The sequence below is a fragment of the Geotrypetes seraphini genome, chromosome 18 (genome assembly GCF_902459505.1).
Source record: "Geotrypetes seraphini chromosome 18, aGeoSer1.1, whole genome shotgun sequence".
NCBI lineage: Eukaryota > Metazoa > Chordata > Amphibia > Gymnophiona > Dermophiidae > Geotrypetes > Geotrypetes seraphini.
Genome location: NC_047101.1, coordinates 25,280,491 through 25,307,599, shown reverse-complemented (window position 1 = coordinate 25,307,599; position 27,109 = coordinate 25,280,491). Strand labels below are relative to the sequence as shown.

Sequence of the window (27,109 nt, the reverse complement as noted above, 5' to 3'; positions counted from 1 at the left end):
ATATATATATATATATATATATATATATATATATATATATATAATACCTGTAACCACAGGGTTTTAATATACCAAAGCACATTAGCATTAGCTCTAGCATTCAGTGTGCTTAAACATGTCTTCAAACTGAAGCAAACCTCAGTTTCCTAACATGCTCAGTCTGTTTACTGGATTCCAGTAAGAAACTCGTTCAGAAGGAAACCCACAAACAAAGCGTATACAAGATATTTATTACATTCAAAGGGTTTAATTTTTGTTAATTCCCCCTCCAAAAAAAGGAAAAATAACAAATGAACAATCCCTTTCCTCTCGCCCCATAAAAAAAACCCTAAATCTGGATGCAATCTAATCAGATTTTACATTTAAGAAGTAATATAGGGCTCCTTTTATCAAGCCACGCTAAACCGCCGGCCGCCCTAGCCGCTACCGCCTCCCTTGAGCAGGCGGTAGTTTTTAGGCCAGCGCATGGGTTAATGTGTGATGAAACATCGTGCGCGGCTTGATAAAAGGAGCCCATAGTCTTATAGACCTCACCTTCAAAAATGATTGCTTTTCTCCACATAATTTGCAGATCCATATTTTGCTCTTTTTTATCTACAAGATTAAATACAAAAATTCCATATTTATATTATTCAACAAAAAATAAAACTATAAAATATTTCTACTGGGTCAATACCATTATTTTATTTTATTTATACTATTTTTAAACAATTACCAAGCAAAAACATCTTGCACAGAAAAGTGTGCTCAAAACATACTAACTTAAATTTATTTACAAACTTGAAAGATAAATCACTCAAATTATTTAAAAAGAAAAGGAGAGAACCTCACTTAGGGCTCCTTTTATCAAGCCGCGCTAGCGGGGTTAATGCACGTGACGTTTCATCACACATTAACCCCCATGCTGGCCTAAAAACTACCGCCTGCTCAAAGGAGGCGGTAGCGGCTAGCGTGGCCGGTGGTTTAGCGCACAGTATTGCGCGCATTAAACCGCTAGTGCTGCTTGATTAAAGGAGCTCTTAATCACACACCAGTCCTCTAAGCTCAGATCCAAGACTTAAAGAGTAGAATAGTTAAATTCACATATTCATCAAAAGAAAACACATTAACTACTGCAGAACAGAGAACTAATCCTTATTAGGCGCAGTTGTTACTTCATTCTCAAGACATTTCATTGAGAGAAAACTTATCAAACGAGATGGGTTTTCAAAAACATATTTCAAGGAACGATATCTAACAACACACTTGCATGGCTATCTTAAAAAGAAAAGACCCCCTATTTGGGTTTCAAAATTAAGAATTCTCTTCTTTTTTGAGTCTCCCTAGAGACATCAGGAAAAATCTGAATGTGGAATCCCAGGAAGTCCTTAGATCTATTTTTGAAGAAAAGTTTTAGGATCCAATCCTTGTCTGGAGCCCAGGCCACAGACAGCAAGAGTGTGGCTGGTGTAGCCACTTCTCTATCTGATTGTTCCAGTATAGCCGAAATTTTTGGATCATCCTGAGACTTCCCAACCTTTTCTTTTTTTCCCCACTTGAGATTTAACAGGAAGATAATAAGCCCTTGTGAGAGGAGGTAGAGAACTTTCAGGTATTTGAAGAATTTCCATGAAGTAGCGTTTTACCATTTCTCAGGAAGAAATTGATAGGATCTTGGGAAAATTTATAATCCTCAAATTATTAGCTCGACTATTATTCTCTAGAGCAGGGGTGCCCAATATGTCAATCGCGATCGACCGGTAGCTCAGGAAGGCAACGTGAGTCGATCGCAGAGCCCATCTCGGGCTCCGTGATAGACTCGTGTTGCCGTCCCGATCTACCGAACCTATCAATCTTCCTCTCCCCGACGTCAAAGACGCCGAAGCCGGGCATCCACTTTAGGCTGTTTTTGTCATTTCGGGAGGGGGGGCGTGGTGGCGGCAGCAGCAGCAGCCTGAAAAAGAAATCATCCTGGCCCAGGTCGGTGTCATACTCCGGAACTTCTACCTCTTCCAACAGCCCTCTCCCTTCTACCTGCTTCCGGCCACACCCCCTGCTCCGCGGCTCTCTTCGGCAACTCAGCAGCAGCCATCGACACAAGCTTCTGATGTCGGGGCCTACCCTCTGCGAGTCCCGCTTGTTTCAACTTCCTTTTTCCACAAAGGCGGGACTCGTAGAGGGAAGGCCTTGATGTCGGCAGCCTGTCTTGATCACCGCTGCTGACAAATTGCTGAAGAGAGCCGCGGAGCAGGGGGTGTTGCTGGGTGCAGGTAGAAGGGAGAGGGCCAGATGCAGGACTCGTGAGTGAGGGAGCAGAAGAGAGAGGGGAGGAAAACAAAAGGAAATATTTCATACTGGGCTGGGCCGGAGTGGAGGGAGGGTGGAAAGATTCTGGCTACAGGGTGCATTAACAAAGGAAAAGGGGGGAAAGCTGAAAATGGAGATAGTGACACAAAGGGTAAGCAGGACCTACTGAATAAGGATAGAGATACAGAGGGGACATGAAGAGGAGGTGAAATAGAAACACAGAAGTAATGCTGAAAAAGTGTGTGTGTGGGGGGGGGAGATAAAGACATTGAAAGGGCAAATGGTGAACATGGGATAAAGACAAGGACAGAGACAAATGAAGATTCTGAAAAAGTGGCGAGATAAGGATATAGGTGAGATGGACACAAAGAAGGGGGATGTTGGAAAATAGGTGGAATGGTAATTCTGACAGACACAGAAGTGAAATGCTGGATCAAGGAGAGATGGGGCTCAGGCTGGATGGAATGGGGAGAAATGCCTTGTTGACGTCAGGGAGCAGAATGCTGGTCAGCGCGACGCTTCTGCAGGGAAAGCTTGGGACGGCGGTGGCTTGGGGGCTGTTCCCCAATGGCGGTGGCAGCACACCGAGTGGCTTGGGGGAGGGTACGGAGAAAGAAAGAAAGAAAAGGGGCAGACAGGGAGACAGAAAGAAGGGGGAACAGGGAGACAGAAAGAAAAAGTTGGGGGAGAGAATGAGGTCTGGAGGAGAGGAAACATACAGGAGGCTGAAAGAAAGGAAGAAAGATTGGATGCGCAGTCAGAAGAAGAAAGTGCAACCAGAGACTCATGAAATCACCAAACAACAAAGGTAGGAAAAATGATTTTATTTTCAATTTAGTGATCAAAATGTGTCTGTTTTGAGAATTTATATCTGCTGTCTATATTTTGCACTATGGCTCCCTTTTACTAAACCGCAAAGCACAGTTACTTACCGTAACAGGTGTTATCCAGGGACAGCAGGCAGATATTCTTGACTGATGGGTGACGGCACCGACGGAGCCCCGGTACGGACAATTTTAGAGTGATTGCACTCTAAGAACTTGGAAAGTTCTAGCAGCCGCACCGCGCACGCGCGAGTGCCTTCCCACCCGACGGAGGCGCGCGGTCCCCAGTTAGGTAAGCCAGCTAAGAAGCCAACCCGGGGAGGTGGGTGGGACACAAGAATATCTGCCTGCTGTCCCTGGATAACACCTGTTACGGTAAGTAACTGTGCTTTATCCCAGGACAAGCAGGCAGCATATTCTTGACTGATGGGTGACCTCCAAGCTAACAAAAAGAGGGATGGAGGGAAGGTTGGCCATTAGGAAAATAAATGTTGCAAAACAGACTGGCCGAAGTGTCCATCCCGTCTGGAGAAAGCATCCAGACAATAATGAGATGTAAAAGTATGAACTGAGGACCAAGCAGCAGCCTTGCAGATTTCCTCAATAGGAGTGGAACGGAGGAAAGCTACAGATGCTGCCATAGCTCGAACTCTATGGACCGTGACAGAACCTTCCAGTGTCAGTCCGGACTGAGCATAACAAAAAGAAATGCACGCTGCAAGCCAATTTGACAACGTACGTTTAGAAACAGGATGTCCCAATTTATTCGGATCAAAGGACAGAAAGACTTGGGGAGTTGATCTGTGGGGCTTAGTACGCTCTAAATAGTAAGCTAAAGCCCTCTTACAATCCAAAGTATATAAAGCCTGTTCTCCAGGATGAGAATGAGGTTTCGGGAAGAATACAAGCAGGACAATCGATTGGTTGAGATGGAATTCAGACTTTGAATGTGTACGCAATACCACCTTGTCATGATGAAAGAATGTGAAAGGTGGATCAGCAACTAGTGCATGCAACTCACTGACCCTCCTGGCAGAGGTGAGGGCAATAAGGAAGACCACTTTCCAAGTGAGAAACTTGAAAGGAGCTGTTGCCAAAGGTTCGAACAGAGGATTCATTAAGGCGGAAAGAACCACATTGAGATCCCAGACTACAGGAGGGGGCTTAAGAGGTGGCTTCACATTGAAAAGGCCCCGCATGAATCTGGAAACCAAAGGATGAGCCGAGAGAAGTTTCCCATGAACAGGCTCATGAAAAGCAGCAATAGCACTGAGGTGAACTCTGATGGAAGTAGACTTGAGAAAGAAGGTAATCTAACAAGGTCTCCACTGCAAGTGAAGTGGGATCATGATGATGAAGAAGACAACAGGCAGAAAACCGGGTCCACTTCTGTTGGTAGCATTGAAGAGTGGCCGGTTTCCTGGAAGCATCTAGAATAGAACGAACAGGCTGAGACAGAAGAGAATAAGCTGAGGTCAGCCCGAGAGATACCAAGCTGTCAGGTGCAGAGACTGGAGGTTGGGATGCAGAAGTGTCTGCTGATGCTGGGTAAGCAGAAAAGGAAACAGTGGAAGAAGAATGAGCTCCCTGGAACTGAGTTGAAGTAGAAGGGAGAACCAATGTTGCCTGGGCCACTGTGGAGCGATGAGAATCATGGTGGCTTGTTCCCTCTTGAGCTTGAACAAGGTTCGTAACATGAAAGGCAGAGGAGGGAACGCATACAGGAACAGATTGGACCAATCCAGGAGAAATGCATCCGCTGCTAGACGGTGAGGTGAGAAGAGTCTGGAGCAGAAGTGAGGCAGCTGGTGATTGTGAGGAGCTGCAAAGAGGTCTATCTGAGAAGTGCCCTATTGAGCGAAAATGGACTGGAGAGTCAAGGGGTCTAGAATCCATTCGTGAGGTTGGAGAATTCTGCTGAGATTGTCCGCTAAGGAATTCTGCTCTCCTTGAATGTAGATAGCCTTCAGGAATAATTGGTGATCTGTCGCCCAAGACCAAATCTTTTGGGCTTCCTGACACAAGAGGCGAGAGCCTGTCCCACCCTGTTTGTTGATGTAGTACATTGCAACTTGATTGTCTGTGCAAAGGAGTAGAACTTGAGGAAGGAGAAGATGTTGGAAAGCCTTGAGGGCATAAAACATCGCCCGAAGTTCCAGGAAATTGATGTGACGTTTCTTTTCCTGAGCCATCCAAAGGCCCTGAGTTTGAAATTCGTTCAAATGAGTCCCCCAGGCATAAGGGGAGGCGTTGGTGGTGATGACTAGTTGATGAGGAGGTAGATGGAACAGATTCCAATCTCTGGAGAGATTGGAAGATATCAACTATCATTGAAGAGATTGACGAAGAGACGATGTCACAAATATGTGTCGTGAGCAAGGATCCGTCGCTTGGGACCACTGGGTAGCTAGGGTCCATTGAGGAGTGCGCAGGTGAAGACGTGCGAAGGGGGTGACATGAACTGTCGAGGCCATTTGACCCAAGAGTATCATCATTTGCTTGGCAGAGATGGAGCGTTGTGGAAGCACCTGCTGGCATAGAGATTGAAGAGTCTGAAGACGGTTGGACGGCAGGAATGCTCTCATGAGGACTGTGTCCAAGACCGCTCCTATGAATTGAAGTCGCTGAGTAGAGATGAGATGAGATTTGGGTAGATTGATCTCGAACCCCAGTAGTCGTAGAAAAAGGATGGTCTGGTTGGTGGCAAGGAGCACTGCCTGAGAAGAAATGGTTTTGATTAACCAGTCGTCCAGGTAAGGGAAGACCTGAAGATGATGAGAGCGTAGAAAAGCAGCCACCACAATTAGACATTTGGTGAACACTCTGGGAGTGGAGGCAAGACCGAAGGGTAATACCCTGTACTGGTAATGACAGTGATTGATCATGAAGCAGAGGTACTGTCTGGAGGCAAGATTGACCGGTATGTGAGTGTATGCCTCTCTGAGATCGAGGGAGCATAGCCAGTCGCCTTGATTGAGAAGAGGGTAAAGAGTGGCCAGAGAAAGCATTCTGAATTTTTCTTTGACCAAGCATTTGTTGAGATCGCGAAGATCTAAAATGGGTCTGAGATCTCCTATTTTTTGGGGGACCAGAAAGTAACGAGAGTAGAATCCCTGCCCCTTTTGATCTAGAGGAACTTCCTCTATGGCGTTCAGAAGAAGGAGGGATTGAACTTCTTGTAGAAGAAGGGAGGACTGAGGAGTGTTCAAAGCAGACTCTCTTGGCAGACTTTGGGTAGGAAGAGTCTGAAAGTTGAGAGAGTAGCTGTGGCGGATGATGTTGAGGACCCACTGGTCCGAGGTGATGATCTCCCAACGGCTGAGGTACAGAGGAAGATGGGCGGATGGTAGAACACTGGCTATGCCCTGGAGAACGAAGTCAAAAGGGTTGCGTGGACTTCTGCTGTGGAGGAGGCTTCACCTGTTGCTGCTGTTGCGTCCTAAGGGGTTGCCGTTGTTGCTGGCGTTGACGCCTAGGCTGCTGAGGAACTGGTGGTAAGGGTCTAGCCACATAACGGCGTTGATAGGCTGATTGCTGGCGAAAAGGCCGGACAGATGGAGTCTTCTTCTTGGTTTTAAGAAGAGTGTCCCAGCGAGTCTCATGTGTGGACAACGGACAACTTTTGGGTGGTGGAGTCCATAGAGTCACCAAAAAGCTCATCTCCGAGACACGAGACATTAGCTAGGCGATCCTGATGGTTAACATCAAGTTCTGATACTCTGAGCCATGCCATACGACGCATGGCAACAGACATGGCCGTGGCTCTGGAGGTTAGTTCAAATGTATCATATATAGAACGGACCATGAACTTCCGAAGCTGGAGCAGAGAGGAAGAACATTGGTGAAAAGCAGATCTTTTGCGGTCAGGTAGGTATTTTTTAAAAGAAGCCAGATTCTGAATGAGATGCTTCAAATAAAAAGAGAAATGAAAAGCATAATTACCGGACCGGTTAGCTAACATAGCATTTTGGTATAACCTCTTACCAAATTTGTCCATGGCCTTCCCTTCTCTGTCAGGAGGGACTGAGGCGTACACACTAGCTCCCGCAGACTTTTTTTTAGAGTAGATTCCACCAATAGAGACTCGTGTGGAAGCTGAGGTTTATCGAATCCAGGTATGGGGACAACCTTGCATAGGGAGTCCAATTTACGAGGAGCTCCTGGGATAGTCAAGGGAGTCTCAAGATTTTTATAAAAAGTCTCTCTCAAAATATCATGGAGGGGTAACTTGAGAAATTCCCTTGGAGGCTGGTCGAAGTCCAGTGCATCAAGGAACGCTTTTGATTTCTTGGACTCAGCCTCCAAGGGAATAGAAAGAGACTCACACATTTCTTTCAAGAAAGAGGTGAAAGAGGCAGTGTCTGGTTTAGAGGATGGATCTTGAACCAAAGGATCCTCTTCACCAGATGAACATTAACCTTCAGAGAGAAGAGGCTCTTCGGGAGTCACCCCACAGATCAGGATCTCTGATTTGGAAACTTCGATCCCGAGACTCCGGTGTCGAGGGTTCAAGGTGTCGGGATTTTGTAGCGACTTACCCGACCTCAAAGAAGCGGTACCGGGAGAAGTTAAAGGCTGTATCGGTGCCGAAGTTTGGACAGCCTGATGTAGAGCTCTCGGTTCCGGCGCCAGAACTGGCATGGACACCGAGGAAGCTGAATGGACCGGTACCGATAGAGTGGAAGCGGACAATATAGGCTGCCCCACTGTCGGTACCGGTGGCTCAGACCGGACCTGGACTGGAAGGTTCGGTGCCAATAGAGCAGGAAGGAGTTGCTGCAACTGCTCTTTAAGTTGCACCTGAAGGACGGCCGCAATTCGCTCGTCCAGCGAAGGCACCAGTACCACTTTCTTTTTCTGCGGTACCTGTGGTGCCGCTCGACGCCCAGAAGATGAGGAGCCCGAGGACGAGGCACTCACCTCTATGGGGGCGGAGCGTTTGCGCGGGCGCCTCGTGGTCGGCAGGACTGGACTCACTGCCACAGCGACCGGAGGGCACTCCAGCGGGGAAGGCTTCTTAGCCGGCTTACCTGACTGGTGCGACGCCGGCGTGGTGTCGAAGAAGTGAGTGCCGATTGCGAAGGAGCCAACGCCGGGGTCGATGCCGCAGAATCAGCCATGTCGGCACCAAAAAGTAATTTTTGTTGAATGAGTCTATTCTTCAACGTTCTTTTCTTTAAAGTTGCACAACGGGTGCAGGTGGAAGCCCTATGATCCGGACCCAGGCACTGTAAACACCAGTTGTGCGGGTCGGTCAGAGAAATGGGCCGTGCACACCGCTGGCACTTCTTGAACCCTGGCTGAGGGGGCATGAAAGTAAAGACGGCCTCTGCCAAATCGAAGGCCGAGGCCTCGATGATGGCAACAGGCCCCGCCGGGGCAAACCCGAGAGAAAAAAATAAAGGGTTTTGTTTTTTTTTTTTTACGACAGAAAAACAAATAAAAGAGAACAAAAGAAGGAAGAAACACTTCCTCACAGAATTTTCACGAGCGGGAAGGCGAAAAACAGTACTTTTCAACAGCCGTTGAAAAGAATACATCTTCTTAGCTCCGCGGAAACTAAGAAACTGGGGACCGCGCGCCTCCATCGGGCGGGAAGGCACTCGCGCGTGAGCGGTGCGGCTGCTAGAACTTTCCAAGTTCTTAGAGTGCAATCACTCTAAAATTGTCCGTACCGGGACTCCGTCGGTGCCGTCACCCATCAGTCAAGAATATATTTTGAGAGAGACTTTTTATAAAAATCTTGAGACTCCCTTGACTATCCCAGGAGCTCCTCGTAAATTGGATTCCTTATACAAGGTCCTGGGATAATAACGTTTTTTAGCGCAGGGAGCCTATGAGCATTGAAAGCAGTGCGAGGCATTCAGCGTAACTCCCTGTGCTAAAACCTACTATCGTGGTTTAGTAAAACGGGAGGGGGTATATTTGTCTATTTTTGTATTTTGTTACTGAGGTGACATTGCATAGAGTCATCTGCCGTGATCTCTTTGAAAAAACCCGGAATATGAATAATTAATATTTTCTCTGCCTTTCAGTGTGCTTTGTGTTTTTTAAAAAATGTTATTGTTAGTAGATCATTTTGACTTAGTCATTATAAAAGTTGCTCGCAAGCCCATAAAGTGTGGGCACCCCTGCTCTAGAGCTTCCATCTTAACGTCGGGACCAGCTGTAATAAATGAACTTGAAGTACAAACCGCAGCCATGTTTAAACTACAAATGCAAGCTCCCACAATCAGTATGCTTATGGCTTTTACTTTTTGAGAAAAGGACGAAGTAAGTTGGTGGCAAAAGGATTGTTTAAGTAAATCTCTGGGGCAATATATACATATACACACACATTGCTGATTAGAAGCTTTTATACTAGAATTTTTTGTGATTTTATATTTTCAGCTCCCCTCGACCCTAAATAAAGCTTCTTTTGAAACATGCACGTTGGGAGAGGCGGTTACATTTAATGAAAGGAAGCTGAATTTAAGTTAAGTAATATTTATATAAAAATATAAACAAAGAAAAATGAAAGAATGATTATTTATAAATGATTTTAATAAAATTTGGACCGATGAAGTTTTCAGCAGTTGGAAGGATTCAATTCCCATCTGCACCCTGAAGGTCAATACAAAAAAATTGTTTCAAAAATGTTTTTCTATTCTTGTACCGCTATATGTTTAGCAGGTACATGTAGCTGCATGATATTTGAATAAGAATGCAGTAGTTTCATTAGTTCTTAGTTTAGGAATATAATTAATAGAACCGACATGTGCTGTGTTTCAGCATATCCACTTGCGTCAGCGATCTATATATATCTCAATCAAATCAGTATAAATTGGTAATAAAACAGTCAAAAAGGAGTAATGTTTGCTGTTAATCAGAGGAAGTCTGAGGGCACATAGAAACATTTATGATGCCTGTTGCACCTACGGATCCAAAGAGTAGGATTCCTGTATTTCTTGGAATGGACTTCTATAATAGTGTTCACTTGGTTTATCTGGAATGGTAAATAACTGCATATTACACTAAGCAAACCACATGCCTAAAGATCAAGGACTTAACTTTCCCAATTTTTATAACCATTGGCTACAGATATAAAGCTTAACTAAGGATGAGCTGGTCTGATTTGGAAAGTGACCTATTATTTTCTTTATAAACACATGGCTAACCCTATATAAAGCATCAAATCTGGTTTTAGCTTCCTCTTTTCAAGCACTAAAATTACTGAACTAAGAACTGCAGAATCAGTTAACTGGCTGCTATGGAGCAATCCTAGCTTGAGGACTAATGAGAAATTCCCTTGGGAGCTATGGATAAACAGGTGTCACAGCCTTACAACATGTTATGATTCAAGGAGACTCTTGTCTTTTCAGGAATTGAGACGTACGTATGTGTGTCATCTTTGCTATTTTAAATAAATAATAGAATGTTGGAGTGGAACAGATCATTGGATAAGCTACATGATATCTTTTTTCTGTGCGTTTTAAACTTGACATTTCTGTTTCAGCCTAATTTTTACAACATGAATAGAAGTCTTCCATCAGTAATTTTAATGGACAACCTTTCTTTTTAGGCAAGTAGGTACTCTTATGCACAAAGAATTTAGACTAACTATAATAAATTTTCTACACATTGTTGAGTCCCAATTTCTCTCAGCATTATGTCTGCTTAGGTCATGCAGATGGGGCATGAAGCTTCTAAATGATATAAAATTATCAGCAGTGCTCAACAAGAAGGTAGTAAGTTGGCTGGTCTGCAAGAAGTCTAGTCTAGAGAACTAAATTTTACCTGCATAAGTCAATTGTCCCAGTTACAGATGAATAGACTTTCTTGCAGCTTATCAGCATCCTTAAACAATCCCTACTCTTTGTAGCACGCCAAGCAATATGGACTCCAGTAAAACTGAGTAAACTAGTAATAAAACAAGCACAGCATAGTGATAGCATTGCGATGTGGAAAGAAGGCAACAAAACAAAGGAGAAAGTCCAACTTTGTCTGCAGAAAAAACCAAGCAGGAGAAACAAACAAAACTGCAGACTGTGTACAAGATGCAGGCAAAAATTTATTGTACCAAAATTAAAATGCAAATAATATGCTCTTAAACCAAGGTACCACTGTATGTAGTATTGCATATGCTTTGTTTATTTATATGATCCTGTTTAATGTCATACTATCAGCAACCATTTTATATTTTATCCTTTTATTGGTTGTTAGGTTCTTATTTCATATACAGGGCCGCCATCAGGGCAGTACTACCAGTCCTGCATTCAGGGGCCCGGAGCTGACAGGGGGCCCGGGCTCCCCCAGGGTCCTAGGCAGTGTTCTAAGGCAGGGGCGCCAGTAGCTCGCCAAGGCAAAGTGAGTCGATCACCCAGGACTCACTTTGTCTTGGCGATCTAATCTATCGGGCCGATCAGTCTTCCTCTCCCCAACGTCAATTCTGCAGTCGGAGAGGAAGTTCGGGCTAGCCAATCGCTGCCTGGCTGGGCGGAACTTCCTCTCCGACGGCAGAACTGACGTCGGGGAGAGGAAGACTGATCGGCCCGAAGCAGGGAGAGCATGCGTCGGCATCGGCTTTGGGGCCTGTTATCCATTGGTGGGTCCTGTTTCCCGATGGCAGCAGCAGCGGCTTGGGGAACGGCAGGGAGAAAGAAAGAAAGAGGGCAGGCAGGGAAACAGAAGAAAAGAAGAGAAACAGAAAAAAAGAAAGGAAGGTCAGGGAGAGAGGAAGAAAAAGTTGGGGGAGGGAATGAGGTGTGGAGGAGAGAAAGCATACAGGCTGATAGAAGGGAAGAAAGATTGGATGCACAGTCAGAAGAAGAAAGTGCAACCAGAAATCACCAGACAAGGTAAGAAAAATTATTTTATTTTAAATTTAGCAAAGTGGAGGCAGTATTACCACAGTTTTCAAAGGAATTTGCCCAAATAACTTAATAGTTAACTGGGTAAATTCCCAGAGATGAAAACTTCCCTTCACTTACTATGCACAGTTCTGAATTTATATCTGCTGTCTATATTTTACAATATGGTCCCCTTTTATACTAAACCGCAATAGTGGTTTTTAGCGCAGGGAGCCTATGAGTGTCAAGAGCAGTGCTGGGCATTCAGCGCAGCTCCCTGCGCTAAAAACTGCTATTGTGGTTTAATAAAAAGGATGGAGGGTATATTTGTCTATTTTTGTATGGTTGTTACTGAGGTGACAGTGCATAGAGTCATCTGCCTTGACCTCTTTGAAAAAAAAACAGAATAGGAATGATAATTAACATTTTCTCAGCGTATAGTGTGCTTTGTGTTTTTTAATTTTATTGTTGGTAGATCATTTTGACTTGGTCATTTTAAAGTAGCTCACAAGCTCAAAAAGTTTGGGCACCTCTGAGCTAGAGCGTTGAAACTGTGTATTTCTATTTTATCCCCCCTTTTACAAAACTGTGGAGGGTTTTTAGTGCCAGCCGTGGTGGTAGCAGCTCTGATGCTCAGAATTCTATGAGCGTCAGGGCTGTTACCACTGTGGCTAAAATCCACACTACAGAGTGAGGGGTTAGTTTGTGATGACATATTCCATACTAGGCGAAGGTGTTTTCTGTGTTCTGTGTGTTCAAAAGACATGGTTTTCTGTTAGGATTGACGGTGTAGGATTGATCTGTGCTGGTCTGGCTTGTTTAGTTTTACAATGGGTGTATTGATGTACTGCTCACTGCAATATGTAAGATGCTGCCTTTTCCTAGGTACTCATGTGTGACGTGTGGTTTGTTACTAAAAATCATGTTTTTCTTACAGATGGGGGGGGTGCCAAAAAATGATGGGCCCCGGGTGTTACATATGCTTCGTACGCCACTGTATGTAAAGATACCAGAAAGCTGGCGTAGCAAAAACTTTAAGTAAATTGTTATTCTTCTAAGTTTTGAGTATTTAACCCTCCCACAATCTCACGTGCACTCGTTTCAAGTTTATTGAGATTTTGATTTAAACGCAATATCAAATATTTTCAATGCGTATAACAAAAATAAATTTGGGGAAATAAATAAAACCATTTGAACAATAAACATACAAACATATCCATAGATGATTAAAATTACATAAGGAGTACAAGGATAAACTACATTTGTTTAAAAATGCGTTCTCCGTGCCTGCTCATAAATTTGTTGACTGGAAGGATCCAGCAATGTGGCCAGATGTCATTCAGGACAAAGACAGAGAAAAAATTGTGCAATTTGGATTAATGATGGAAGATGATTTAAAGCAAATGGCACAGTCTATGAGTAAAGATCTTGACGGACGTTCTTTTTATGAATATCTCCTCTATGCCAAATCACCCAATGGACGTGAGAAGATTTTAAGGGACTGGCTTAGGTGGAGCATTAGCAGAAAAGTATGTGTGTATTCGGCCCATGGAAGAAGGAGGGGTGTCGGGGGGGGGGAAGGGGTGCGTGGGGGGCCCAATAGGATTGCTCAGTAAGGGGCCCAGAAATTTCTGATGGCGGCCCTGTTCATATATCAATATTATATATGGTCTATTACTGGTTTTATTATTGGTTTATGGTCATAAGTTCACATCATGTTGTATCTTTATGTTTTTCAATATAGTTACTTATCTTCATTTTTTTATGGTATGTCCCAACCTTTTTCACCCTGGTAGGTGCCTCTTTTTTACCAAACTCCTATGGGTACTTATTCTTTTAATTTCTCACTTTTCCATTTTGTGTCACGTTCTTTTGTCACTAATTCCTTATAGTGTTTTTTTGTTTAACGTTATCATTTTCCTTATATTCTTTTTTAACTTACCTTGATGTTTATCTTACTTTGCATGTTTCCTTACTATTTCACACACCCTCTTTCTTGTCATTCACGTCACTTGACCACAAGCCTTAGTAGCATGGCATAATAAACACCATCTTGTTACTTTTCACTTTTTATAAGAGTTTACAAGAGTTTTTAATGTTTTCTGTATTGTATTTGTATTTATTAGGACCCCTGACGAAGGTTTGTCCGAAACACGGACCGTGTCGGGTCCCTTGATTGGTAAAAGGGTTTTATTTTACTTATTTGCATTTTAATTTTGGTACAATAAATTTTTGCCTGCATCTTGTACACGATGTGGAAAAGCACAGTTACTTACCGTAACAGGTGTTATCCAGGGACAGCAGGCATATATTCTCACATGTGGGTGACGTCATCTACGGAGCCCCGATGCGGACAGCTTTTTCAAGCAAACTTGATTGAAGATTTAAAGTTTGCTCTGGTGCTCCACGCATGCGTGCCTTCCTGCTCCACTAGAGGGCGCATCTCCCCCTCGTGGTCTCCAGTTCACTTAACCAGCAAAGAAGCCAACCTCGGGGAGGCGGGCGGGTTGTGAGAATATATGCCTGCTGTCCCTGGATAACACCTGTTACGGTAAGTAACTGTGCTTTATCCCAGGACAAGCAGGCATGTGGTGGAGGCACGGCCCGAAGGCTTAGAAGGCTTCGCCGGGGCTGAAAGCATGGGGCTTCCACCATGTGTCGCCGGTGTCCCCGAGGCTGGCTTCTTCGCTGGTGCGGAACCTGAAGAAGGAAGAGGAGACTTACCCGGGGCCGAGGCTTTTTGCTGTCCCGAGGTCTTCGGGGTCGAGTCTCGAGGTGGTGCCAAGGTATTCGGGGCCGAGGTCAAGGCCAGGGTCGAGACCGGGGCCGACCTCGAGGCCGAGGAAGAGGGTTGGTCGGCGGTGAAAAGGTCCGCCATGCGGGCTTTTCTTCGACGAAGGGCCGGTTCTGAAAAATAGCGCACTGGGGGCAGGAGTCGGTTGGATGGGCGGCCCCCAGGCAGAGGATGCACCGGCGATGCGGGTCTGTGATGGAAAGAAGCCGCTCGCACTGGGTGCACTTTTTAAAGCCGGTCAAAGGCCGGGACATAGGAAAATGAAACTGGCCGAGGCCCAAGCAGCCATGCTGCCGCGGCGACCCGGAAGCCTCCGGGTCGGTCAAAAAGAAGCAGGAACAGATAAAAAAATTAAATAAAAAAACGCACACAGCGACTAAATCACTAAAAAAGAAAAAATCGCGGTGCTAGAAGGCAGTTGGGGCAGAGCCTAAAATACACGTCTTCTAGGCTCGGCGGAAAAATTTGAACTGGAGGCCACGAGGGGGAGATGCGCCCTCTAGTGGAGCAGGAAGGCACGCATGCGTGGAGCAGCAGAGCAAACTTTAAATCTTCAATCAAGTTTGCTTGAAAAAGCTGTCCGCATCGGGGCTCCGTAGATGACGTCACCCACATGTGAGAATATCATGCCTGCTTGTCCTGGGATAAGAGGTACACTTGATCACTTGTTATATAGCTGTTTGGTGGTACAAATTTTTTGGCAACAAGTATGGAATATCGTACAAAATATTCCAACCCCAAGTCTCCCTCTTACATATTCTGGTATGCCATTCTGTTATTTTGACTCAAGCTGGGACTTACTGGATGAGCAAAATATCTGCACTAGCAATACAAGCAATATTGAGATCACATGGATACATGCATTCTTCAAATGTGCTTTTTGGGTGGAATACATTGTCTTATATGTATATAAAAATGGGGTGAACATAGCAGAATCGTGGGATTGAAAAAACTATGATTCAAAGCAATACAGGCTCCAATGGAATAACACATTAGAGGTACACTACAGGATTGATACAAACCTGTAAAGTCTTGGGACTGCCATGTATTAGATACAGTTTATATACTACCTTTAAAAGCATTAGGGACAGTGGAAAGGGTGGAAGTAAGGGAGGTATGTGTAGGGGGAGGGGAGAGAGGTATCTGTTGCTGTATTAGACTGGTGTAATGAGACATATGTATATTTTCATAGGATATACCGTACTCGATGAATAGTTTTGAATGTTTTATGCTCATTTTTTCCTATTTGAGCAAATATAACGTATACAACTTGATACATATCAGTCTGATTATTTGTGTATGTATGTTACACTATCCCCATGCCCCCTTTTCATTGGGTGACATAGGTTATCACTTATCTTGTCATATATTTTTTTAAAATAAAAGGACAAAACTGTCCTGGATCTTCTTGCTCCTCTGCTATTATACAATCGTTATACTTTCTCCAACACTGTGCATTATGGACACTAAGAAAAGCCAAGTAATGCAATTCCTCAACTACCGACATGTGTTGGTCATGTCACAAGTAGGTACTCTTATGCATAAAATTTATCACTACAACAATTTTCAAATTTTGGGGACTGACATATGGTCTAAGATGAAAGCTATTCTTGCATTTATGGATTCATTTTCCCCTGGACATATACTCTTCAAATCACTGGCTCTTACCACACAACTTTCCCATGATGACAAAGCCTTTTTTGACTTATTTTCCTAGCTTTAAAAGTCATCATAAACAACTGCAAGGACAATTCCCATTTATCATTACACATGTGGTGGAACTGGATACTGATATACAAAAAATACAAAGACAACCTTTCTTATAACTCTCCAAATTACTCTTTAAGGATCAGAAAGTGGAAGTCTCTAGACTGTTTTCGTTCATAATTCAGGAACAAATTTCTTTATTCATTTCTATTTTGTGCCTTATTACATACAAGCATTTAGGCCCTGATTCTACATAGTGCGTCCCGATTTTAGGCAGCTGTAGGTGTCCTACAGCTGTCTAATCAGCCAATCGGGATGCACGTTTTTTTTTTTAAATGCTCCCCAGGCAGGCTTTCTATATTGAAGGCGAGGCCCGCAAGACACCTAAGCTCAACAAGGGCGGCCCTACGCGTCTCCCTAGTAGAGGAAGAGACGCTTACAATGAAGGCCAACAAAATGCTGGTCTACATTGTAAGTAGACGTGGCCGCCATACTTATTGCGGCAAGGGATCTCTCTGCTGCTATAAGTATACCGACCGCCCCCCCCCCCCCCCGATCACTGGCAGGAGGGTGCCCAATCCCTCCTGCCGGAAGATGCACCCCCTCCGCACCCCCCCCCCCCCGCTAACAGCCCTCAATCCTCCCCCCAACCAAACTAACCTTTCCTTGTTGGCCAGACGGGACTTGCCCGTCCAGACGCCAGGCCCGTCTCGTCGAAATGAGACGGGCCCGCCCCTTCCCGGCCCATCCTTCCGAAGCCTAAGGCCTGATTGGCCTAGGCTCTAGAAGCCTGGACCAATCAGGCCTTAGGCATAGCGGGTCTGCCCATCCCCACTTAATCTAAGGTCTGATTGGCCCAGGCTCTAAGGCGCCTGGGCCAATCAGGCCTTAGGCTTTGGAAGGATGGGCCGGGAAGGGGTGGGCCCGCCTCATTTCGACGAGACAGGCCTGGCAGCTGGACGGGCAAGTCCCGTCTGGCCAACAAGGAAAGGTTAGTTTGGTTGGGGGGAGGTTTGAGGGCTGTTAGCGCAGGGGGGGGTGCGGAGGGGGTGCGTCTTCCGGCAGGAGGAATTGGGCACCCTCCTGCCAGCGATCGGTAGTGTCGGGGGGGGCATCTTCTGGCAGGAGGGATTGGGCACCCTCCTGCCAGCGATCGGTAGTGTCGGGGGGGGGGGGGCATCTTCTGGCAGGAGGGATTGGGCACCCTCCTGCCAGCGATCGGTAGTGTCGGGAGGGGGGGGGGCGGTCGGTATACTTATAGCAGGAGGGATTGGGCACCCTAGGTTCACCTAAGGCCCGCCTAAGGCCCTTAGGCGAGCTTAGGTGTCTTGCGGGCCTCGCCTTCAATATAGAAAGCCTGCCTGGGGAGCATTTTTTTTAAAAAAACGTGCATCCCGATTGGCTGATTAGACAGCTGTAGGATGCCTAAAGCTGCCTAAAATCAGGACGCACTATGTAGAATCAGGGCCTTATTGTTCTCTTTACGTTCATGTTTATGAATCTTTTGTATTGTAACAATTTAAAATGTCAATAAATATTTGGAAAACAAAGGTGCAAGACTGACTTTGTTAAAGTGGCAATTTTTTCTTCCTAACCACAGTCAGCTTCACTGATTTATTGCTCCCATCTATAGGTGCACCCTCTGCACTAAGTTATTATGACTCTTAGGTAAATCTGAGTTCTGATCTTTATAACCAGAATTATGAAAGAACTTTCAAAACCACTATCTCTTTGAGAATAAAATATAAAAAGTCAGTAGGCAACGATAACCGAATTAGCTACATGTATTTTTTCACTAGCACCAGAAACAAATACTGAGTTGGACGCCAGGCAGCTGAATTTCTTTTCCTTCTGGCTGCTTACGTTGTCTCAGTCCAGCAAGAATTAAAAGATGCGCGAGAGGACACCTGCAGAGTTTAAGAAAAATCGCATGCCTAGGGTCACGGAAACGCACCTGGTGAACCTGGAAACATTTGCAAGAGAAGCATGCAAGGACTTGGAACTCCTGCACCATTTCCTCTTTGCCGCTCCACCTCCGGCACTATCCGTATAGAGCTAAAGAATTCGGCCCAGGCCAGCAGTGAAATACAAAAGGGTGCTGAAAGATAATTCTCCTACTCACAAACACGGTAAAACGAGTCTGCAATTATAAATAATATTTTCTCAGAGCAGCAATGAAAAACAAGCATCCCTAGCGCACTAACTGCAAAAACGACAATTTAACCATTTCCCCGACGCTCTTCTTCCGCTTCCGGTTCCCGCGCTTTTTGAGCGACTACCTTCGAGCGGAAGGTGGTCTTCTTCGGAAACTCCTGTCATTTCTTGTTAGGAAGCAATAAAAACAGATACTGTATTCCTATTGGAATTTGCCATATACTTTGAGTAATCCAGATTGATAACCGTAGGAGCTAGGATATTGGGTTACAACATACTGGACTAGCCCTCTGACTATCAAATTTAAGTTCTGAGAGGCTCCTCTCCCTGTATAATAGATCAATGTTTCACAACCTTTTCAAGCCAAGTACCCCCCTAAGCCTAACAAATAGCAACCGAGTACCCCACCCAAACTCTGCCCCTGACTCTACCCCTATAATACTACTACTAATTGTAATGCAATTTCTTCCATCCATTTTTCATATACACACAATATAATCTTATTAATACACAATGGTAACCACAAAATTTAAAAATAAAAAAACCCAACAAAGCACACTAGGCAGAGAAAATGTTAATTATCTCTATAATAAAACCCTAAGCGGCGCATGTGCACTTCTACTTGTGCGTTCCGTATGTCCGTGGCCGGAAGGAGTGCGCATGCGCACCTATAACTGCCCCACACTCGCGGCCCTGTTTGCTGTTCCGAGCTCTGAGGACTCTCCTGAAGGCCCTGGCGGAGGGTCGGACACTGCTCCTGCGCAGGACTGGTGAGATGAAGGTGTTCGCCGCTGCGGCTGTCGGCGGCTGCAGGCTGCCAGTGGCTATAAGTCCCCTGCCCACCCACCCCACTGCAAGGCCAACGCACCTATCTGGAGTCCCCTGCTGTCGACCCCCCCTCACAAAATCTGGTGCTTGCTCATCGTTCTCGCAGTGCTGCTGCTTTAACTCTTCGGCCATAGGCAGCATGAGTGAAGTAACCAAACTGCCTTCGGTGACCCAGAAGCTTTTCTTCTGCTACTGCTTCCTGCCCCCACATAGGCGGAAAACAGTAGCAGAGAGAAAGCTTCCAGGTCACCAGAGGCAGCGTGTTTACTTCACTCATGCTGCCTACAACCAAAGAGTTAGAGCAGCACCGCAAGGAGATCAGTGAGCAAGCAGTGAGGGATGGGGATGGATCACGCAGTGAGGGATGGGGAGGAATAGCATGGTGAGGGTAAGAGATGCTGGACCTCAGGGATGGGGAGAAAAGTAAAGTAAAGGACCAGACCTGCTAGGGAAGAAAGGGAAGGGGCAGATAGAGATGCCAGACCATGGGAGGAAGAGGAATAGGAATGAAAGGGGATGTTAAGACTACTGGATGGGAAAGGGGGTGGGGGTGGGGGAGAGAGAGAATAGAGAGATGTCAGACCAGGAAAAGGAAGGAGGGGGAAGAGGTTCAAGACTAAGGCAAGGGGAGGGGAAGGGAAAGACAGAGATGCCAGAACAAAAAGGGAGGGGGAAGAGAAAGAGGGGAGAGAGATGCCAGACTGGGAAAGAGGATAAAGATACCAGACCATAGGAGGGGTAAAGAGAGGGAGAAGACGGTACACAGGGATGGAGGGAAAGAGGAGAGATAGGGAGGACATGGTGTACAGGGATGGGATGAGGTAGGAGGTGACTAGAGAACAAAATGAAGTAAGCCAGAGAAGCATAAGAGCTACCATACTGAGAAAGACCACAGGTCCCAAAGAGTAGAACAAATTTATGCTGCTTAAAATAAAGCAGTGGATTCCCCCCAGGTTCGGGGGAGGGAGTGGGAGAAGGGAGAGATGTTGGACTCAAGTGAGGAAAGGAGAGAGAGACAGATGGTTGAGAAGGACAGAGGGGCTACTAGGGGGACCAGGAGAGATGGTAGGGGATAGGGAGAGATAGATTTCAGGGAGTGTGGAGGGGCAGGAGAGAGAGATGGTCTTGGGGAAAGACAGAGGGGGACAGGAAAGGGAAAGGGGTGAAACAGGGTCAGAGAGAGATGGTAGAGGGTGTGAAAGAGGGAAAGGGAGAGATGGAAATGGTAGGACCACTGCTGCTTTGGGGCACTGAGGGAGGCAAGATTGGTATGTCAGGACTGCTGCTGCCGCCTCGGGTGATAAATGCAATGGAGGATCTATGAGGGCCAAAAAGGTACAAAGGAAATGGTGAAAGGTGAGGTGGTGGGACTGAGATCAGTGGGAGGCAGGGTCCGGGCATGATAGAGGCGGGGCATGGGTGGGGTCAGAGTCAGGGTATAGGTGGGGCTATTCTAGCACCTGTTACTATAACGAATGTAACGGGCTAAAACACTAGTCATTTATATTTGGGTTTTTTCAAAGATGTCAAGGCAGATGACTAAAATATGCAATGTCACCTCAGTAACAACCAAAGATAGTGAAAAATAGACAGCAGATATAAATTCTCAAAACTGACACATTTTGATCACTAAATTTAAAATAAAATCATTTTTCCTACCTTGTTGTCTAGTGATTTCATGAGTCTCTGGTTGCACTTCCTTCTGACTGTGCATCAATCTTTCTTTCTTTCTCCTGCATGCTTCCTCTCCTCCAGACATCATTCCATTCCCCAACCAGCATCTCTCTCTGTCCCTCCATCATTTCAACTTTTCTTCCTCTCTCATCCCCCAGATCATTTTTCACTACTGGCCACCAGCCCCATTTCTCCTTCTATCACCCCTCTCCAACACCATGCCACATCTCTCCCTCCATCACTATGCCCAACATTCCTCACCCTTGCATCCCCTTCAATCTCTCCCTCTGTTCCCTCTCCACCCATATCCAACATTTCTCCCTCTCACTCTATTCCCCATGCATCTCTACTGCACTCCTCTCTATGCCCAATTTTCCTCTTCCTTTTCCCCCATGTGCACCATCTCTCTCCCTCTCACTCACACTCAGGCCCAACAATTGTCCCTTTCTATTCCTTCCCTCCCTCCTTCCTATGTCCCAGTTAGTGCCCCCTTCCCCTCACTGCCTTTATCTTTCCTCCCTCCCGCCCACGCTGAAGCCTGCCTGCCTCCCTCCTGTGCTGAAGCCTCCTCTCACGCAGTCCACTGCTGCCGCAGCTCGCCACAACAGCAGGAAGGGGCAGGAAGAGCCAAGCACAGCCCACAAGCCTCCCCCCGATGTCAATTCTGACGTCGGGAGGCTTGTGGGCCATGCTAGGCCCTTCCCTTCCTGCAGTTGAGCCAGCGAGTGGTGGCGATGGCGGTGGGCAGGGAGCGGATAAGGGGTGGTCAGCGGTCAGCCTGCGTACTCCCGATTGGCCCATGTACCCCCTGGGGTATACATACCACGCATTGAAAAACCCTGCAGTATATGACACTTTTGCTTAGATTTCAATAAAGCCTTTGACATGGTACTTCATATCATAGGAGACTCTTGAATAAACTCGAAGGCTGAAGTTAGGGCCCAAAATGGTGAAGTGGATTAGAAACTGGTTGATGGACAGACACCAGAGGTTGGTGGTTAATAGAATTCACTTGGAGGAAAGAAAGCTGAGCAGTGGAGCGCCTCAAGGATCAGTGCTAGGGCCAATTCTGTTCAATATGTTTGTGAGCAACATTGCTGAAGGGTTAGGTCAGGTTTGCCTTTTTGCAGATGATACCAAGATTTGTAACAGAGTGGACACCACGAAGGATCTGCAAAAGCTAGAAGAATGGTCTAACTTCTGGCAAACTAAAATTCAATGCAAGAAGTACAGAGTGATGCATTTGGGGAGTAGAAATCTGATGCAGCCATATGTGTCAGGAGGTGAGAGAGGCTAATATACATGGATGGGGAAAGAGACCGTGGCGTGATAGCATCATGAGGATCTGAAGATAATGAAGCAATATGATAAGGCAGTGGCTTTAGCCAGAAGGATGCTAAGCTATATAGAAAGAGGAGGAACCAGACGAGGAAGTATTGCTGTGCTTGTTGATGCCCCTGAATTAGTGCTGCCCAATTCAGGGAAAACATTTTCAATTTGATTCACTTTTTTCTGCCTAATAGGGTGTTTGTTTTTTTCCAAACATCCTGGCAGGTTTATTTTGTAGCCTCTTCACGCACCCCAGCCCCTTTTGCCCTCTCCAGTCCCATGCCGGCGCTATAGTGTAAACAAAATAAACAAGAAAGACTTTTCCTATCTCTGTTAGGTCCTAGCTCACACTCCCAGTCTAATACCAGCTCTGGCAGGATATACATTTGAAATCTGACATATTGTAATCACAAAATAGAAAATACAATTATTTTTTCTACCTTTTGTTGTCTGGTCATTTTATTATTCAAATCATGTTGGTCCCAGGATCTGGTTTCTGTTTGTCTTCTGTTAACTCACTCACCAGGGTCTCCTGCTCATTTGACGTTTTCTTCTTTCTCTGTGCTCACCATTCATCTTCCATCTCTGAACCTTCCCTTCCACTGCCATATCCAACATTTCTGTTTCTTGCCTACTGTCTACCATATCTCTCTCTCTTCCTGCCTTGTGCCCTGGATCAAACCTCTTTATTCCCCTCCATGAAGCATCTCTCCCTTCCTCCCCTCCATTATCATGTGCACCATTTCTTTCTCCCCATGCACCATCTCTCCCTGCCCTCTATTCTATTTCTCCCTCTCTCTTCTCTATGCATGTCTCCCTCCCCTCCACAATATGCAGGATATCTCCCTCTCACCCCTTTCTACCTCTACTGCATCTCTCCCTTCCTCTCCTCCATCCCATCTCCACCAATTCTTCCTCCCTCCTCCCCCCCCCTCATGTGCAGCTGCTGACACCCCCCCCCCCCTTTTCATGCCTCCTAAAGTAGCAGCAGTGGTGACAGTGACTGGCTTGGCAGAGGCAGCATGGCTTCTCACAGCCTGCCCGCAAGGCTTCCCTCTGCCGCATCATCAGTGACACGGCAGAGGGAAGGCCCTAGTGAGGCAGGCCAGGAGAAACCTGTTCATTGTGCTCTCTGCCAAGCCGATCACTGCTACTACTGCTGCTACTTTAGGAGCGTGGAGGTATGTCAGGACTCACTAAATCGGTGAGTCAGGCAGCACTATCATGTACAGGTCATTGGAAGCCACACTTGAGAGTATTGTGTTCAGTTTGGGAGGCAAAGGATATAAGAAGACTTGAAATGGTTGAGAGGAAGGCAACAAAAATGGAAGGAAGTTTTCTCCAAGAGAAGTACGAGAAGAAAGCAGAAGACCTGAATACGTATACTCCAGAGAAGAGGTGGGACAGGGGAGATATGATAGATATTTAAACATTTGAAAGGGGTTAATATAGTGTAGAACCAAATTTTTTCTGGAGAAGGGAAAATGATAATACTAGAGGGCATAAATTGAGATTGTGGGGAGGTAGACTTAGGAATAATGTTAGGAAATTTTTTTTTTCACAGAGTGGTCGATGCCTGGAATGCCCTCCCAAGGGAGGTGGTGGAAAGGAAAACTGTGACAGAATTTAAAAAACATGGGATAAACACAGAGGATCTCTAATTAGAAAATTAAAGAACTGAGGCCAATACTGGCACTTACATGGTCTGTGCCCCATTATATGGTGATTTGGTGTAGGATGGGTTAGGGAGGTCATTGATGGGAACGCCAGTAACTTGGAACATGAGGACATTGCTGGGTAAACTTTACGGTATGTATCCCGCAAATGACAAGATAGATAGACTGGAGTAAGCTTCGATGGCAACTCTGGTAGTTGAAACCTAAGGACAGTACTGGGTGGACTTTATGGTCTATGTCTCAGAAATATTAAAGAAAAAAGACAAGTTAATCATTAATTTATAAGATGTGTAATTAATGGGCAGATTGGATGAACTATTCATGTCTTTATCTGCTGTCATTTACTATGTTACTGGAATGTAGTGGAGAGGAGACTTGGATCCCATTCTCTTTGCTACTGCTATTGTTAAATAATGTTTCTGTAGATTTGTACTATTGTTGGCACTTCAACGACCATTGAAAGTCAGTGTCTGGCTAATCAGGGATTACAGTATATAAGATCCTCTGTTAGGGTAGAAGACAATCCTCAGCTAAAGAAATTTAAGCAAATTGCTCCCTATGTTGTCTGTATTCTTTCAGAGGCACCAAGAAAGCCTGGGATAGGCACTTGGGATCTCTTACAGAGAGGAATAGATAATGGTTACTGCGGATGGGCAGACTGGATGGGCCATTTGGCCTTTATATGCCATTATGTTTCTAAAACCACCATTATTCATTTGCAAAGCAGTATTAAACTTAAATCATTCTATCTAGATCTATACCCTGGGCATGCTATCTGAAAAATTTTACTCCTTGATGTGATATATATCACTCTGGGATGGTTTACTCTTGGCATCTCTGGGACATAGAGTGAAAAGAAATATGACATGGACAAGGAGACACTAGCAAGATAGTTAAGACAGAGGAAAGCAAAAATCAGAGCCTGGAACCAACACCATTAGAAAAATAAAATGGCCCAACAACAAAGGTTGAATTTTGTAAAAATGTATATTTATTGATTAGAATGTGTCTGTATTTTGTAGTGCATCTCCAGTCTCAAATATTCAAAGTTTTAAACCTATTTTATTATTATTCTTAAGAAAAACTCTTTATAAACTTTAAATTTTCCATAGAACCTCAGAAACACCACTCATAGTAACATAGTAGATGACAGCAGATAAAGACCCGAATGGTCCATCCAGTCTGCCCAACTTGATTCAATTTAAATTTTTTCTTCTTAGCTATTTCTGGGCAAGAATCCAAAGCTCTACTCGGTACTGTGCTTGGGTTCCTACTGCCAAAATCTCCATTAAAACCTACTCCAGCCCATCTACTCCCTCCCAGCCATTGAAGCCCTCCCCAGCCCATTCCCCACCAAACGGCCAGACACAGACCATGCAAGTCTGCCCAGTACTGGCCTTAGTTCATTAATATTATTTTCAGATTCTAGATCCTCTGTGTTCATCCCACGCTTCTTTGAACTCAGTCACAGTTTTACTCTTGTCACCAGCGGGATCAGGGCAATGGGTCCCGAGCCGCTGGGACACAGAAGTTTTGGCCCTTGTGTGCTGTGACTGGCGACACAAGGATAAGTAAGGATAAGCACAAAAAGGAAAAACACACTGCAAACAGGTAAGTAAGAAAACCAAAACCTGGACTGGATTTAATGTGAAATATTCAAAAACAAAAATAGTTGCTTCACTCTTCAGCTTGAATATCAGTCCTCAAAACAAAGTTATCACAAACTAAACTTGTCAGGAAATGACCATTACTAGGAAAGTCTTGTAATATTCAAAAGAGGTAAACTCATTAGTCTTATCATCTCTCCCACCAAAAGAAAAACACAACCAAAACAGAAAAGAGGAAAAACAAACTCCAAAATCTGTATCCTTTAGTCTGATTAGGAAATAGGTGCAGCACAAGTCCTTATTTCCCTCCTAAGCAGATTTAGCTTAAACCAGTGCTACGGCACTGATTTCTTCCAGCATCCAAAGTGCTGGGCAAGGTGGTGTGCCTCACGTGATGAAATTTTGCCAGATATTGGCCCACTCTCCCACCACATGTAACGTGAGGCTAACCCCACACACCTTGACTACAAAACAGTCTGACCTGCTCAAAAAATAGGCCTTCCAGGAAAACCTGGACACTTGTAATCCACAGTGATACAAAACAGTTGCAATGCCCACAAAAATAGTCCATTCAGCAAACACCCGGATATTTATAATCCACAGTTTAGAGGCTTTAAACACTTGCCTTGGCTTAGCTGACTTCCATGGGCTGCACGCTGGATGGTAACTCTGTCACTGGCTCTGGCTCCAAATCCAGTTCCATACCCTGGACTTCTTCCAAAGGGCCTACTGGTGATTCTGCTCCAGCCTCAACCAGTTCCATGGATTCAGGAACTGAACAGCTAGGCAGAGCTCCCAGCCCTGAGCCTTGCGACTGCTTCCCTTGCCTCCAGCTCTCCTTCTCGCCATGCAGACCTAAGGTTTAGAAGTTGGGGACCACGCCCCAAACGCTCAGGTGTGCCGGATATCCTGATTTTCCTCCCCTGACTAAGTGGGGGAAGGGAAACCTGCAGTTTAGCACTAGCACTCCCTCTGCTAGATACAGGAGTCATGGCAGGCAAAAGGTTACCTTGGGGATTAAGCAGAGCAACTTGGGCACTATCTGCTCTAGAAATGGGCTTTACATTAGGAACAGCCCTAGCAGGCATACCTTGCATATCACACTCTCCACCACCTCTCTCGGGAGCGCATTCCAGGCATCCACCACCCTCTCCGTAAAGTAGAATTTCCTAACATTGCCTTTGAATCTACCACCCCTCAACCTCAAATTATGTCCTCTAGTTTAACCATTTTCCTTTCTCTGGAAAAGATTATGTTCTACGTTAATACCCTTCAAGTATTTGAACGTCTGAATCATATCTCCCCTGTCTCTCCTTTCCTCTAGGGTATACATATTCAGGGCTTCCAGTCTCTCCTCATACGTCTTCTGGCGCAAGCCTCCTATCATTTTCGTCACCCTCCT

General features: G+C 45.3%; 1 protein-coding gene across 2 annotated transcripts in view; it reads right to left on the bottom strand.

The window, feature by feature from the left end:
• MRNIP (MRN complex interacting protein) overlaps positions 1–18,633 on the bottom strand; it is a 72,959-nt gene extending 54,326 nt beyond the window's left edge. Inside the window, exons 1-2 of one of the 2 annotated variants that reach the window (XM_033926926.1) lie at positions 18,394–18,633; positions 535–594 (exon numbers count right to left, since the gene is read on the bottom strand). In XM_033926926.1, coding sequence (XP_033782817.1) covers positions 535–594; positions 18,394–18,453 — 120 coding nt within the window. In that variant the 5' untranslated portion in view covers positions 18,454–18,633. The remainder of the gene's footprint in view (positions 1–534; positions 595–18,393) is intronic. The other variant, XM_033926927.1, reaches the window with a different exon arrangement.
• Positions 18,634–27,109: the final 8,476 nt, after the last annotated feature.